The sequence below is a fragment of the Sphaeramia orbicularis genome, chromosome 14 (assembly GCF_902148855.1).
Source record: "Sphaeramia orbicularis chromosome 14, fSphaOr1.1, whole genome shotgun sequence".
NCBI lineage: Eukaryota > Metazoa > Chordata > Actinopteri > Kurtiformes > Apogonidae > Sphaeramia > Sphaeramia orbicularis.
In genome coordinates, this window is record NC_043970.1 from 37,819,969 (window position 1) to 37,835,104 (window position 15,136).

Here is a 15,136-nt window from a genome sequence, read left to right on the forward strand (position 1 = left end):
TTCTCCTGATTGTTTTTTTAGAAGCTCACATTTACAAAAGCTACTGCACGTCTTTTACATGCACTGACCCTTACCCTCTTTGTCACTGAATGAAACAATACGCCGTTTCACACCACTGCTCTGCTATTATTTGTGAAAAGCAAGGCTGACCTTCCTGTCTTTCTTCTCCTAAATTACAAAGATGACTGTGTTGCTGTGGGAATCTATATGTACTGTTTCTACCAAATATACAAAAAAAACTACCTATATTTGAGGACCCTGGTGCTAAAAGTCTATTTATTTATCTATTTTTATTTGATTTTAATGTTTTTTAATGCTTTTATTAATTTTTTTATTGTGCTTTTAGTCTTCTGTAGAGCACTTTGGTCCATTGTGGTTGTTTTAAAGTGCTTTATAAATAAAGTTGGATTGGATTGGAAGTACTAAAATCACATTTTTGGACAATTCAAGTTGAGCATATAAACATGTTGTATTTGTTTAGTGAAGTCTACCCTATAAATATATTTTAACAGATTTTTTTTGTGACTTCAGTACTTTTAGCACCAGGGTCTTCAACCATCATTAGTGTTTGGAATAAATGCTCGGAAGTTCTGCCAAAGATGCTGATGGATTGTAGAGATATGAAGTACATTTATTTACACAAACAGGCCAGGGAATTTATGTGACCACTAGAGGGAGTAGTGAGTCACTCTGCAGGAAAAATAACACCACCTCGAATAACCCCCCACAGCCGTATTAATTTAAATTAATTCATATAAACTTAAATGGGCAGTAATTGATACAAATACATTATTGTAAATATTAAATTATTTAACTCATTGTTATATTGTGGCTGCCTCCGCCACTACTGCTGCCACAATAATACTAGCAAATTAGACTACTGGTATTATTATTATATATTTTTGTGTTATTAGAACAATTATTATTTTCCCCCTCACTTCCCCTCTTTCATTCACACTCCCCTCTTCCCCTTTTTCCTATCGCCCCTAATCAATCTATATTGTTTAGTTGCTTTTATTATTTTATTACATTTATTATCTTTTTCATTGTAATATGATGTTGTCTGTTGTTGTTGTTTTAGGTTTGTTTATTTGTTAGATTTTTGCCACAACTAGAGGTAACACAACTAATTTGTTTGACCATTTACGTTGACATCCTCCTGAATATTTTTTCATATCGTAATATAAATCGCAGGGTTAAAAAAAATCACAATGTCAGTTTTTTTTCCAATACCGTGCAGCCCTAATAGAAGTCAGCAGAATTAAACTTACTAATAAGAAAATATATGGTGAGTTGAGAGAGTTGATCCCAATCCATAAAAGACATGACAAACTGTGAAGCTGAAACTGAAGCACTGTGATGCTGTTTATCTGTCAAATGTTCATTGTGGTCAGTTTCAGATGCTGCAGCTCTTTCATAATTCATAGTTTGAATTCTTGTTTGTTCAGTATTAATTGTCAGCCTTGTAAATCCAAGCTGGACTGACTGTACATATCCTGACCAAGGAAAATCAAATTCTCACTTTGTGCAGTAATCTACACCTGGCTTTTCTGCCTCCGTCCATAATAATATACATTATATAGACTAAATGTCATCTAAAATTAATGTTTATTTGCAACATAGTATAGCTATATAACTATTACATGATCAAAAACAAATTCATTTTAACCAAAAAAAAGTCTCCATTTTGAATGTCTGGGGTCGCCACAAATTTGTGATGTTAAAATGGGTTCACGAGACAAAAAAGGTTGGGAACTATTGCCCTATCTCAATGGGACCAACCTGATTAAATAAAGGTTAAATAAATGATGACCCACCAGATTCACTATGTCTTAGTGAAATGTTGTCACACTCTATACACCTTTTTGTGTGTTATTTTATCCCATAATGCAGGGGTGTCAAACTCATTTTAGTTCAGGGGCCACATTTAGCTAAATTTGATCTGCAGTGGGCCATATCAGTAAAATAATAACATAATAATATATAAATAATGTCAACTCCAAACTTTTCTCTATGTTTTAGAGTGAAGAAAGTAAAATTACATTATGAAAATGTTTACATCTACAACTAACTGTCCTTTCAAACAATGTAAATAACACGAACAAATTGAAAAAAAAATGGAATTTTAACACTATTATGCTGTAGTTTATCATTTCCACATGTATACAGGGTGGGGAAGCAAAATTTACAATATTTTGAGGGAGGGATTGAAAGACAGTGTATGACCAATTAGTTTATTGAAAGTCATGAGAATTTATTTGCCACAAGAAAATTTCCATAATAGAAAATGTTTTTATTCTATGTGTCCTCCTCCTTTCTCAGTAACTGCCTTCACACGCTTCCTGAAACTTGCGCAAGTGTTCCTCAAATATTCGGGTGACAACTTCTCCCATTCTTCTTTAATAGTATCTTCCAGACTTTCTGGTAATAGTTTTGCTCATAGTCATTCTCTTCTTTCCATTATAAACAGTCTTTATGGACACTCCAACTATTTTTGAAATCTCCTTTGGTGTGACGAGTGCATTCAGCAAATCACACACTCTTTGACGTTTGCTTTCCTGATTACTCATATGGGCAAAAGTTTCTGAAAAGGTATGGATAATAGTGTTAGGTATGATTATGACATCAATATATGTTTGGTTTCAAAACAATTGACGTAGTGCCTGCTGAGAAAAAACAACTAAATGTTTATTGTAAATTTTGCTTCCCCACCCTGTATTATAACTTACAGATCACAGTGGATCTACAGATACAGAAAATATTTAGTAACAGGTGATATTATTAAAACTGCATGTACTTCTCTTAAGACATTTCAGGTTGTTCATATTTGTTCAGGTTATTCAGATATTTTTGCAATATTATACTTTGTTTTAGTCTAAATACATGAAAATATTTATATTTACACAGAGAAAAATTTGGAGTTGTGAGTTTTTATAGGTTATTATGAGACTGAATTGGTCTGAATGTGGAACCTGAACTAAAATGATCATTAACATCTTAGTGTAATTTTTGCATTTCGGGCCGGATTGGACCCTTTGGCAGGCCGGATTTGGCCCCCGGGCCGCATGTTTGACACCTCTGCCATAATGTGAAGCTTCATTCCTGCTCTTAGCCTTTGTCTGAGCCAGCATCTCTCCTTATTCCTTCTTCAACAGCAAATATGAGTAGATGTGTTGAAGATTCAATACCAGAAGTATCTAATTGTAACTTTTATGCTGTGATTCCCACCTCTATTGTACATCCATCTAGTGCTGTATCTTAAAACAGCAGGACATAAGAGGCACTGGGAACATTTTGTTGAATATAAATGCATCTTTATTGAGCTTTACAGTATCTAAAGTCACCAAAAAACCCCTTTGATCGCTGTCACCGCCCTCAGTGTCTTCACAAAAATAACGCGTGGTCTTTACTGACTCGTCTGGTCTCAAACACACATTTCCATATGTACCTCCAGGCTGTTAAAAACTGTCAATAACCACAGCATCATCCTCCAACACTCACTCTCTCAAGTAGCATCTGAATAATGATTTCCTGCAGAACACAGAGGAGATGTGCTTAGGTCAACACAATTAAAAAATAAAGGCAAACACTGCGGCGGTTTCTATCTCCGCTAATTTAGCACCGAATCCAACTTTCCAACGGTGGGGCTTTCCTCGCTCTTCGCTCTTTCAGCTTCTTCTCAAAGGTCTGAACAGACTGCTGACCCTCTTGTGTTTCCACATAGTCAAGGGTGCTGCTTTTTTATATTTTAAGTATCATTACTCAAATTCAGTTACCATGGTGACACTTGAGGAGGTGTTTCTGCCCTTGCCACGGGAAAAAAAAAGATAGGTAATTGGTAGTCTCCCTTTGTTTCCGTGGCAACAATAACTAAGGCCTGCCATCCGCTCCTGATGTCCTTTTCTTTATCTTTATTTCTCCTGCTTTCTGTCGTCCGTTAAAAAAGGTAAACGTGGACCTGTCATCCCTGCTGGACAATGAAGACAAGAAGTGTAAGAATAAGAGGGGGGTCCTGCCCAAACACGCCACCAACATCATGCGCTCCTGGCTGTTCCAGCATCTCATGGTGAGAACATGGTTCGATCTGGGTTTGGAGGGGTGATGGATGAAGTTAACCAGTTAAATGATTCCATCAGGAGACTGAAGGTGCATTCACTGCAGGGTTAAGACGTGGGAAAGTTCAGCGTTTGATGATTATGTTTGTTGATTCCAGCATGAGGAGTCTGAATGAAGAAGTGATTGCGATGAATAATGAATCAGAGAAAAGCAGCTGGAAACTGAGACGTTTTCCTTCTTTCTTTCAGCACCCGTATCCGACAGAAGACGAGAAAAGGCAGATCGCAGCACAAACTAGTCTCACCCTTTTGCAAGTAAACAACTGGTAAGATGTTATAATGAAGCAAGAGTTAAGATACTTGTCCTGCAGCTAAAAGTCCCACATGTAGAAACATAAATACTTCTTTAGTCGTAGAAATGCTGCATGAATTGAGCTGCAGTGCAGACTCAGTTCATTGCTGGCACAGTGGCGCCATCTCCTGGTTGAATTTGTCTAGTACACAAGGATCAAAGTCTCCTATCTCTTCTAACAAAAGAAAAATGTGACATAATTCTCCATGTTTCAACATTAACCCTTAGTAGACTATTGAACTTTTTAAGGTTTAACCCTGTCGACTTTAACCCATAAAGACCCAGTGTGACTTTTGTGGTAGTTCCCAAATGATTTTTTTCTCTCTATTTATCCTTTAAGTGATTTATCACCATTTATTATAATATTATCCTCTGTATTTTGCAAATTTTCAGCGAAAATCAAGTTTTTTTTAATATCTAATTCACTGATCTTGTAGATGTTCATAAAAGCTCAGATTCAAGTTGAAGGTTATTATATTAAAAACAGAGAAAACTGAAGAAAAACTGACTTTTTCAGCAAATCTATCAATAACTGAAAATAAAATAAGTGTCTCCATTCACCGTCATTTATGAAACTCCGTGGATTTTACTGGTGAATCAATGTTGTAGAAGATGACAATGTTTCCATGGTAACTACGGTGCCTCTGAACATCCAACTGGGTCATATCTGATGACCACGAAAAGACGACAAACTGTATTTTACACCAATTATTTACATGTATTGATAGGATTAGTGGATCAACAGGTATTAAACAGTTTAGATCAGTAGGTGCTCTTGGTGAAAGGTTGATGTTTGGGTCTTTATGGGTTAACACAGGGGGGTCAAACATACGGCCCGTGGGCCAAAACAGCCCATGGATTGAATTAGTAAATGCAAAAATTACACCAAACGTATTAACAGTCAATGGTGTGTAAATCATTTTAGTTCTTGGGCCATACAGACCAATATGATTCTAAGCGGGTTGGACCACTAAAATGCTATCATAATAACCTATAATGACGATAATGACAACACATTTTTAGATTTGTATATAAAAAGTTAAATTATATGAAAATGTTTACCTCGACAAACTATCATTTTATAAAATAAAAAAAAGTGAATAACCTGAATTAATATGAACAAATTGAGAATGTCTTCAGAGAAGTAAGTGGAATTTTAACACTTTTCTGCCTGTTCCTAAGTGTTTTGTGATAGATCCACTGTGATCTGTAAGTTATAATGCACATGTGTAAATGATAAACTGAGGCCTAATATTGATTAAACTGGCACTAAATTTTTTTTTTTTTTTTTAGAAATTTCAGGTTGTTCCTGTCACTCACATTTTTTTAATATATTTAACATAATGGAAATTTAACTTTTCACTCTAAAACATAGAGAAAAATTTGGAGTTGTCATTATTTATAAGGTATTATATTATTATTTAACATTCAGCCATTAGAGATCATATTGGGCTGTATGTAAACTCCTGAACTAAAATGAGTTTGACATCTCAGCTTTACAGAATTGTTAAAAGCTCAGATATCTTATTTAGACATTCAGAGGAGGTCAGCAGGATGGGTTTAGGTGGAATTCACATGTCCTCCCCATGTCTGTGTGGGTTCACCCCCATCGTCCAAAGACTTGCACGTATGGCTTTGGGTCAGTCTAAATCAAACTCATTTTAGTTCAGGGGCCGCATTCACCCCAATTTTATCTCAAATGGGCCGGACCAGTAAAATAGTAACAGTGAAAAAAGTAAAATTATATTATGATCAGGTTCACATCTACAAAGTTTCCTTGAAAATCTGAATAACATGAACAACTTGAATTGTCTGAAGAAAAACAAGTGCAATTTTAACAATATTCTGCCTCGGTTTATCAGTTTATCATTTACACATGTGCATTACTATTGCAAAAAACATTTAGTAACAGGCAGAATATTCGTAAAATTGCATTTATTTTTCTTAAGACATTTCCATTTGTTCATTTTTGTTCTGGTTATTTATGTTTTTTTGTAAAAGTATAGTTTGGTAATGTAAACATTTTCATGTAATTTTACTTTTTTCACACCTAAAAAAGAGAGAATTTGGGGTTGTCATTATTTATAGGTTATAATGATAACATTTTACTGGTCTGACCCACTTGAAATCTAATTCGACTGTATGTGTCTGTATGTGGAACCTGAATTAAAATGATTTTCACATCATTGATTGTTAATATCTTCAGTGTAATTTTTGCATTTCACAAATTCATCCCACGGGCCGGATTGGACCCTTTGGCAGGCCGGATTTGGCCCCCAGGCCACATGTTTGACACATGTGGTCTAAATCATCTGTAATAGTGAATGGTTGTTCATCTATATATATCAGCCCTGCGGTAATCTGGTGATACATCCAGGGTGTACTCCACTTTTTCCTGTCGGTAATTCAGATAGGTTCCCCATCCCAGTGACCTGCAAGAGGACATTCAGAGGTTCTGTTATATACTATCATGCACACATAGTTTCTTTCCATGAGTCTATAAATAGTTTTATTTAGGAAAGGCAAAACTGCATTTAGAAACCTAAAATATCAACTTTCTACAAAGGTTATGTCGGCTCTGTCTGAGTTCACAACAAAAAGCATCCAATGTCATATGTAAATGTATCTATTTTCAGCAAAAATAGCAATTTTAATGTATTTAACATAAACTCATAATAATGACTGCTAGAATATGTTAGATGAGAGTCGGGCGCCACAGTTCTGTGTGTCTTCGAGGGTTAATCAGTCATGAAATGTGATCTGTTTGGATCTAAATACAGTGAGCCTCAGTCGATAATACACGAACACACAAAGCATCCATTTGCAAAGTACTGAGTGTTTGAACAAAACAGCAAAACTACCCAGAGGCAGAATGTAGTTTATTAAATTAAAGCTTAGAAAACTAAGAAAAAGTGGTTCAAGCTACTTGAAAATGTACATGTGAGATGAAAGTAGAACAAAATGCTATTAAGAAAGGCATGCAACTTTATTAAAAAAAACATTAAAGTTTAGTTTTAATGAAATGAAAAGGGGTAGCAGTAGAAAAACCTGGATAAAATAATGTGTCCTGTTGTTATTACCCAAAATGATTTTATTTCATTTAAGCTTTATTTAACCAGGAAAAAGCTCATTGAGACTAAAAATCTCTTTTTCAAGCATGTCCTTGTCAAAACGGCGGTAGTAAAAGTTACACAAAATAGAAATCACAAAAAATGAATATGTTACCTGGCCTGGAATTGTAAATACATTTTAGTTGTTAAAATTGTGATTGACCTGTTTCTTTATTTCTTTATTAATTTATTTTCTTTCCTTAAATGTACCGGAATGTACTGTCTTGTTTTGCATGTTTTGTTTGTATTGCCTTTTTTTTTAATTAATTTTTTTTATGTAGGTTCTGTTTGTTTATAATATCAGGAGTCAATTTTTGTATTATGAATACATCACTTTAATCAATAAGTGATGTATTTGTTAAATGTTGAAAAGCTCTATAAATGAAGTTTAAAAAAGTCACAGCCATACATCCACACTAAAAAATATACATAAAACACAATTAAAGTCAGTACTAAAACCATACATAAAACACTAAACTAAGAGCATACATATAAACCACCATCAATAATTTAAAAGGTACTAAAAGTATAACAATGTTCTTTAAAAGCATCTACATCCAGATTTATCCTTTTCCCATTGATTTGTCGTGTCGTCAGTTACTAAATACACAGAAAAATCACTGTACTAATACCACTATAGCTCAACACCAGCAAACTACTGCTAAATGTAGTAACTATAGTTTAATTACATGCAGTTTACTACCCCCATGTTACTGTGTTTGACGATGTGTTCAAGGACCGGTGGGAAAAAAAAGTATCTTCACACAAACACTTCCTGCAGCTGCTGCTCAGACAGACCTGATATTCAGAACTGTACTTCTTTAATAATGCAGTGGGTCATTGTCCTGCTGCTTCACCGACTTCTGTTGAGCTTTATCTGGCAGAGATCCACCCTGATGTTATCCTGTCAGATCTCTGTCAGGTCCACCAGCCCCCAAGGCAGAAAAGACCACAAAAAGAAGCTCCTCTACTGTTATATTTCAATTTTATTTTATTTTTTTACTATGTATAAGAACAATGAAATAATTGATGTGATACTAGTTAACCCATAAAGACCCAGTGCTGCTTTTGTGGTTCTTCCCAAGTTAAGTTTTCTCTCTATTTTAACATTTTTTGAGTGATTTATCACCATTTATTCTAATATTATCCACTGTGTTTAACATTTATTTAATTAAAATCATGTCTTTTCCTATATTTAACTCACTGATCATGTAGGTATTCATTAAAGCTCAGAGTAAACTCAAAGGTTATTATATCAAAACAATGAAAACTGAAGAAAAAAATGACTCTTTCTGTAAAATATATCATTAACTGAACATAAACTAAGCATCTCCATCCATTGTCATTGATGCAACTCCATGGGTTTTAAATAAAATTAAGGATTAAAGATAAAATATAATATATAAATGGTAAGAAGGGTAGAATAAAGCGACGAAAAAATGCAAAAAAACAGATAAAAAATTAAATAAATTCGTAATATGTGCAAAATTTCACAGTATGCAGGAATAGTAATATGTGGATGTTCATAAAAGCTCAGATTAAAATTGACAGTTATTATCAAAAACAGAGAAAACTGAAGAAAAAGCGACTATTTGAGCAAAATTTATCATTAAATGAACATATACCAAGTGTATCCATACACTGTCATTGATCCAACTCCATGGGTTTTACTGGTGAATCAATGTTGTAGAAGATGACGGTGTTTCCATGGTAACTATGGAGCCACTGAACGTCCAAATGGGTCATATGTGATGACCATGAAAAGATGACAAACTGTATTTTACACCAATTATTTACATGGATATTTTTTTCTCTATATTTAACTTTTCTTAAGTGATTTATCACCATTTATTAGAATATTATCCACTGTATTTTATGTTTATTTAGTTAAAATCAAGTATTTTCATATGTTAAATTCACTGATCATATTGACATCCATTAAAGCTCAGAGTAAATTAAATTCAAAGGTTATTATATCAAAACAATGAAAACTGAAGAAAAAAGGACTCTTTCCGTAAAATCTATCATTAACTGAACGTAAAGTAAGTGTCTCCATCCATTGTTATTGATCCAACTCCATGGGTTTTACTGGTGAATCAATGTTGTAGAAGATGACGGTGTTTCCATGGTAACTGTGGAGCCACTGAACGTCCAAATGGGTCATATCTGATGACCATGAAAAGATTTTACAACACTTATTTACATGGATTTTTTTTTTCTATATATATTTAATTATTCTTAAGTGATTTATCACCATTTATTTTGACATTATCCTCTGTATTTTGCATTTTTTCTGTGACCTTCAGGTATTTTCCTATATTTGATTTACTGATCATCAGACTCAATTTTATTATCATTCAATCAATGGTACATGATAGAACGAAATATAGATACCCAGGTCTGTTTATAGCATAAAAAAGATAAAGAATAAAATATAATATATAAATGGTAAGTAGGGTAGAGTAAAGCTACTATTAAAAAATATGTAAAAACAAAAATTAAAGATGAATAAAAATTAAATAATTTCATAATATGTACAAAATTTCACAGTATGCAGCAACAGTAGCATGGGGATGATCAAAAACAGAGAAAACTGAAGAAAAAGTGACTATTTGAGCAAAATCTATCATTAACTGAATATAAACCAAGTGTCTCCATCCACTGTCATTGATCCAATTCCATGGGTTTTACTGGTGAATCAATGTTGTAGAAGATGACGGTGTTTCCACGATAGCTACAGAGCCTCTGAACATCCAAATGGGTCATATCTGATGAACATGAAAAAATACAAACTGCATTCTACATCAGTTATTCACATATATTGATAGGATTAGTGGATCAGAAGTTATTAAACATTTTCGATCAGTGGATGGTATTGGTTGACGCTGGATGTTTGGGTCGTTATGAGTGAAATAAGGTGAAGTTGTTTCATGCAGATTCGTTTATAAATACAGTGTTTTCCTCTTGTATAAAAATAAATGCTATCACATATGTAAGTGATGATCAGTAACAGTCATTATGGAGGTGGAGATGGTGGTTTCCTCTCATGATTGACATGTGAATCCCCCATATTATCTCACAGATCCTCAGTTTCTGTTCCCTTTTTTGTCTGTTTTCAGGTTTATTAACGCGCGTCGGCGTATCCTCCAGCCGATGTTGGATGCCAGTAACCCGGACCCAGCTCCGAAGGCGAAGAAGATGAAGTCCCAACACCGTCCCACACAGCGCTTCTGGCCCGACTCCATTGTGGCCGGTGTTCTGCAGACGCACAGATCTCAGACAGGAAACGACAGTAGGAAACTCATGACATACAGACTTGTTCATGAATGTAGTTTTTAAGTTGAATGTATATAAATAATAAACCATTTTTCATATATTCATCCTTGCATTTTTGACTTAAAACCACTAGATGTCACCAGTGACTATCATGTTATTTTATTTATATGAGAAAATTAGGGATATAAAAGTTTTTAAAAAATCAGATATTGTATATTATCCCATAAAGACCCAGTGCTATTTTTGTGGCAGTTCCCAGATGACATTTTCTCTATTTCTGTCTTTCTTAACTGATTTATCACCAGTTTTTTTCCATAATATTATCCTATGAATTTTGCATTTTTTGTTGTAAATTAAGTATTTTCCTATATTTAATTCACAGATCATATAGATGTTCATAAAAACTCAGAGTCTGTTGAAAGTTAATCATATCAAATCGGAGAAAAATGAAGAAAAAGCTACTTTTTCAACAAAGACAATGCTAACTGAATGTAAAAACAAGTGTGTCCATCCACTGTCATTGATCCAACTCCATGGGTTTTACTGGTGAATCAATGATGTAGAAGATGATGCTGTTTCCATGGTAACTACGGAGCCTCTGAACGTCCAAATGGGTCATATTTGATGACCGTGAAAAGACGACAAACTGTATTTTACACCAATTATTGACACGTATTGATAGGATTAGTGGATCAACATGTATTAAACAGTTTAAATCATTAGATGGTTTGTGTCGTTGGTGGCTGTTTGGGTCTTTATGGGTTAAAAATGCATATGTGTAAGTAGAGAAAAGTCAAAAATAATTGCAACCCAATATATTGAGTTTTATTTTAAGGTTTAATAGACTAGTAGTGTTCAGGAATATATTATTCCAGGTGGTATTTGTGGTGAAATTAACTTTTGCTCAAGTTTGATTGTCTTTGCTTAAGTTTTTACATCTCAGACTCACATGTCACTGCACTATTTTTGCAGTTTAAGGTACTTTTCAGATTACAATTTTAAATCTCCTTTCCAGTGGAAACTGTACATCTCAAAATATGGTTGATTTTTAATATTTGTAAGTGTTTGTTTCTTTTATAGGTTGAAGAAATTATCTGTCTTAAATTAGATAAACCAACATGGATTCTCTGTAAAATGTGTTCCAAAGCTGAAAACAAGGCCTGTTTTGTGACAAGTTTACTTAGTAAAAACACCTGATTCTTAATGAATAAAATGCATTTCATAAGCTTAAACTATAAACAGTAAATAAACAAGAATGAATTTACTAATAACATATCGTTGCTGTTGGACAGAAACCTCAGAAGTCTATTTTTGTTCTTTTTTATTGTCATAAAATGATTCTGTTGGTCAGTCTTCACATTGGTGTGATGGTTTTAGAAATATTTAACCAATGTAAAGTGTTGAAAACAGCTTGTGAGTACATCTATTAACTCCATTCCTTTATTTAGAATATACATTATTTTTCCAGTTTACTGAAAAATAACTGTTTTGGACATAAGAGGTTTCTGCCTAACAGCGATCATATATAACACTAATCAGGGGCCATTTTACTGCATCTGAACTACATTTTGCTGATGATATTTGCATAGTTTTACTTAAGAAACACTTGCAATGCAGGACAATTATTTGCAATGAAGCATTTTATACAGTGCATATTCAAGTATTCTTCCCCATTGGATGTTTTCCCCTTTTATAGCGATCAAACATAGAAATTATTCACTAAATTATATAAAAATTATCATATGTACTGGTCTGGAGGGACTTTTTGGTCTTTATGGAAAGTGACAATATTCAATAAGTGTTTACTTTTACTTTGGCAGCGTTGAGTCTTGAGGATTTTTACTTTATTCATGTTTTTTTTTTTTTTTTTTTTAACTTTAAATTATTACTGTTTATATTTACTTATTCACATATTCACTTCTTCTTTTTGTCCAACCTTAGTTGGGCTTTGTGCTGACAACCTTAACCAATACTGTAAAGATCATTTTGTCTTGTTTAGTCTGTGTTGTTTGCAATTGAAAATTCAATCAAAAAACTTTATAACAACAAAAAAAAGAAATTATGGACAAAAAAAGGCTTTTTTGATGACTACCAGCAGATGGGCTCTTCCTCTGTTGAATTATGTCACTTTTAAGTAGATGAAAATGTATGCATTTACTTATTTTACGTCATACATTTTTAAATAATGAAATTTCACTTATATTTCAGAGCTTTTTCGTGTAAATTATATAAAAAATGAGTTCAATAAGAGGAAGAATATCTAAGGGTGTCTGTTTTTATAAGCATTATTACCTCCACTATTTCTGTTCTGCTTTAAACAAGAAAAAAAAAAAAAAAAAAGATAAGGGTAGGGATGCACCGATACCAATATGAGTATCAGGCATCAGCTCCGATACTCAGTGTGTGTACTCGTATTCGTACTTGTAAAAGTAATCCGATACAAATGTACTGATACCACTTAGAGCCGTGTGACATTCCCAGTTCAGAGCAGCAGGTACGCAGCGGTGGAATAGTGAGTGGGGAGTGTGAAGAGTGTGGAGATTTTTCAAAATAATTGATGGTGATAAAAGTAACGCTGACTGCAAGTAACGTTAAACACACAGACAGATACGGACACAGCGTTCTGTCCGTCCTCTGCATACATTCCATCCATTTTCCAGGTGCTTGCGGATGTGTACCCAGACGGAGAATACCACTGGGAGTACAGAGCGGTGTGGACCGCCACCAGCGGAAGTGAAAACCAAACTTATCACTCATTTCTCTTTTCTCTACCTGCTGAAGCTTCACTTTTAAACCTTACCAGTGAAAACGCTGCAATATTAGTATCACATTAGTGTTACGTCTGCCGTCTCCACATTTGTTATTACTGACTTTCTTCTTCTTCTCAAAAAACTTTACTCTTCTTCGTGGTATTTGTCCAGTATGGTTAATTGAGAGCAGCGCCCCCTGGTGGATTAATTGAGAAACGCTCATTCCAACACATTAAATGTCAGTAGCAGCACTTTTTTCCAGTCAGACTAATGACAACGACAATAAAGCACATTTACAAAAGGAACTAAGAACTGGAATGGGATTATTAAGTACTCGTATCAGTACTCGGTATCGGCAAGTACTCAAATGTAAGTACTTGTACTCAGTCTGGAAAAAAGTGGTATCGGTGCATCCCTAGATAAGGGCAATGTGCATGCAGACCCACACCAAATGACTGGAAAAATACTTATTATTTCTCATTGACCCTATTTTAGATTTTTGTGTATATTTTTGTTCTTTCTGTCTTTACTCCCCTGTATGAATGTTTTGTTTTGTTTTTTTTTACATACATATAAGTTATATGCATGATGTAAAATGCTGATAAGATAATACTGTCTGAAAATGATAAAAAAAAAGATCATTACAAAAAAAAACAGAAAAAGAAGAGTCATAGATATTCCTAATGTGTCCTGTTTCCCATCAGACCCGCTGAGCTTGGACAGCCTCCAGTCGCTGTCGTCGGACTCGGCCACCCTCGCCATGCAGCAGGCCATGCTGGGAGCCGACGACTCCATGGACGGCACGGAGGACGACGACGAAGAAGAGGAGGAGGAGGAGGAAGAGGAGGAAGGAATGGAGGAGGAGGACGAGGAAGAGGACGGGGAAGACGAGAACGACCGGGGCAGGCAAATGTCCGGCACAGGGGGAGGAGGTGGAGGAGGGGGAGGAGGACGAGGGGGGAGGAGGGATCTGAGTATGGAGCACCGAGAGGAGCTGGAGTAATCAAACAGGAAACCGGAACTTCCACTTCGCCTGCATTTTACAGTTTATTTCCTACTTGGGACGACTCGAACGCTAAATGACTCCTCAGAGCATTTACGGGCAAATCCTCCAAGACTCATGAGACTCTTCTGCAGAGCCACATGGAGTCCAATCAGACACAACGACCATGATAACCATGATAATTAGAGTAAAATATTAGTTAACTATGTACTGTATCATGTCATTGCAGTCGACCTCCTGGACGTATTTGGATAGTAGCACATTTTTTTGTGCCATACAACTTGGTATTCATGAACAAATGGAGCAGAAAAGGTTGAAGGGTTTCCCGTCAGTTCTAATTTGAGAACGTTTTTACCTATTTTTGAAGTCTGGCAGAGATTGGTCCCATTAGACCAGTGGTGTCAAACTCATTTTAGTTTAGGGGCCACATTCAGCCTAATATGATAGAAAGTGGGTCAGACCAGTAAAATAATATAAATAATAGGATAAGAAATTTTGAAAATAATAAAAATAAATTCCATAATGAATTGTTTACATCTATGAATTGTACTTGAACATACCATGAACAAATACGAACAACCGGAAAATTT

General features: G+C 34.7%; 1 protein-coding gene across 1 annotated transcript in view; it reads left to right on the top strand.

The window, feature by feature from the left end:
• The window catches only part of pknox2 (pbx/knotted 1 homeobox 2), a 152,306-nt gene extending 137,412 nt beyond the window's left edge, over window positions 1-14,894 (top strand). The window contains exons 8-11 of the mRNA XM_030153219.1: window positions 3,947-4,066; window positions 4,305-4,381; window positions 10,637-10,809; window positions 14,248-14,894. Of these exons, the coding sequence (XP_030009079.1) occupies window positions 3,947-4,066; window positions 4,305-4,381; window positions 10,637-10,809; window positions 14,248-14,546 (669 nt within the window). The 3' untranslated portion in view covers window positions 14,547-14,894. The remainder of the gene's footprint in view (window positions 1-3,946; window positions 4,067-4,304; window positions 4,382-10,636; window positions 10,810-14,247) is intronic.
• The last annotated feature ends 242 nt before the right edge of the window (window positions 14,895-15,136 follow it).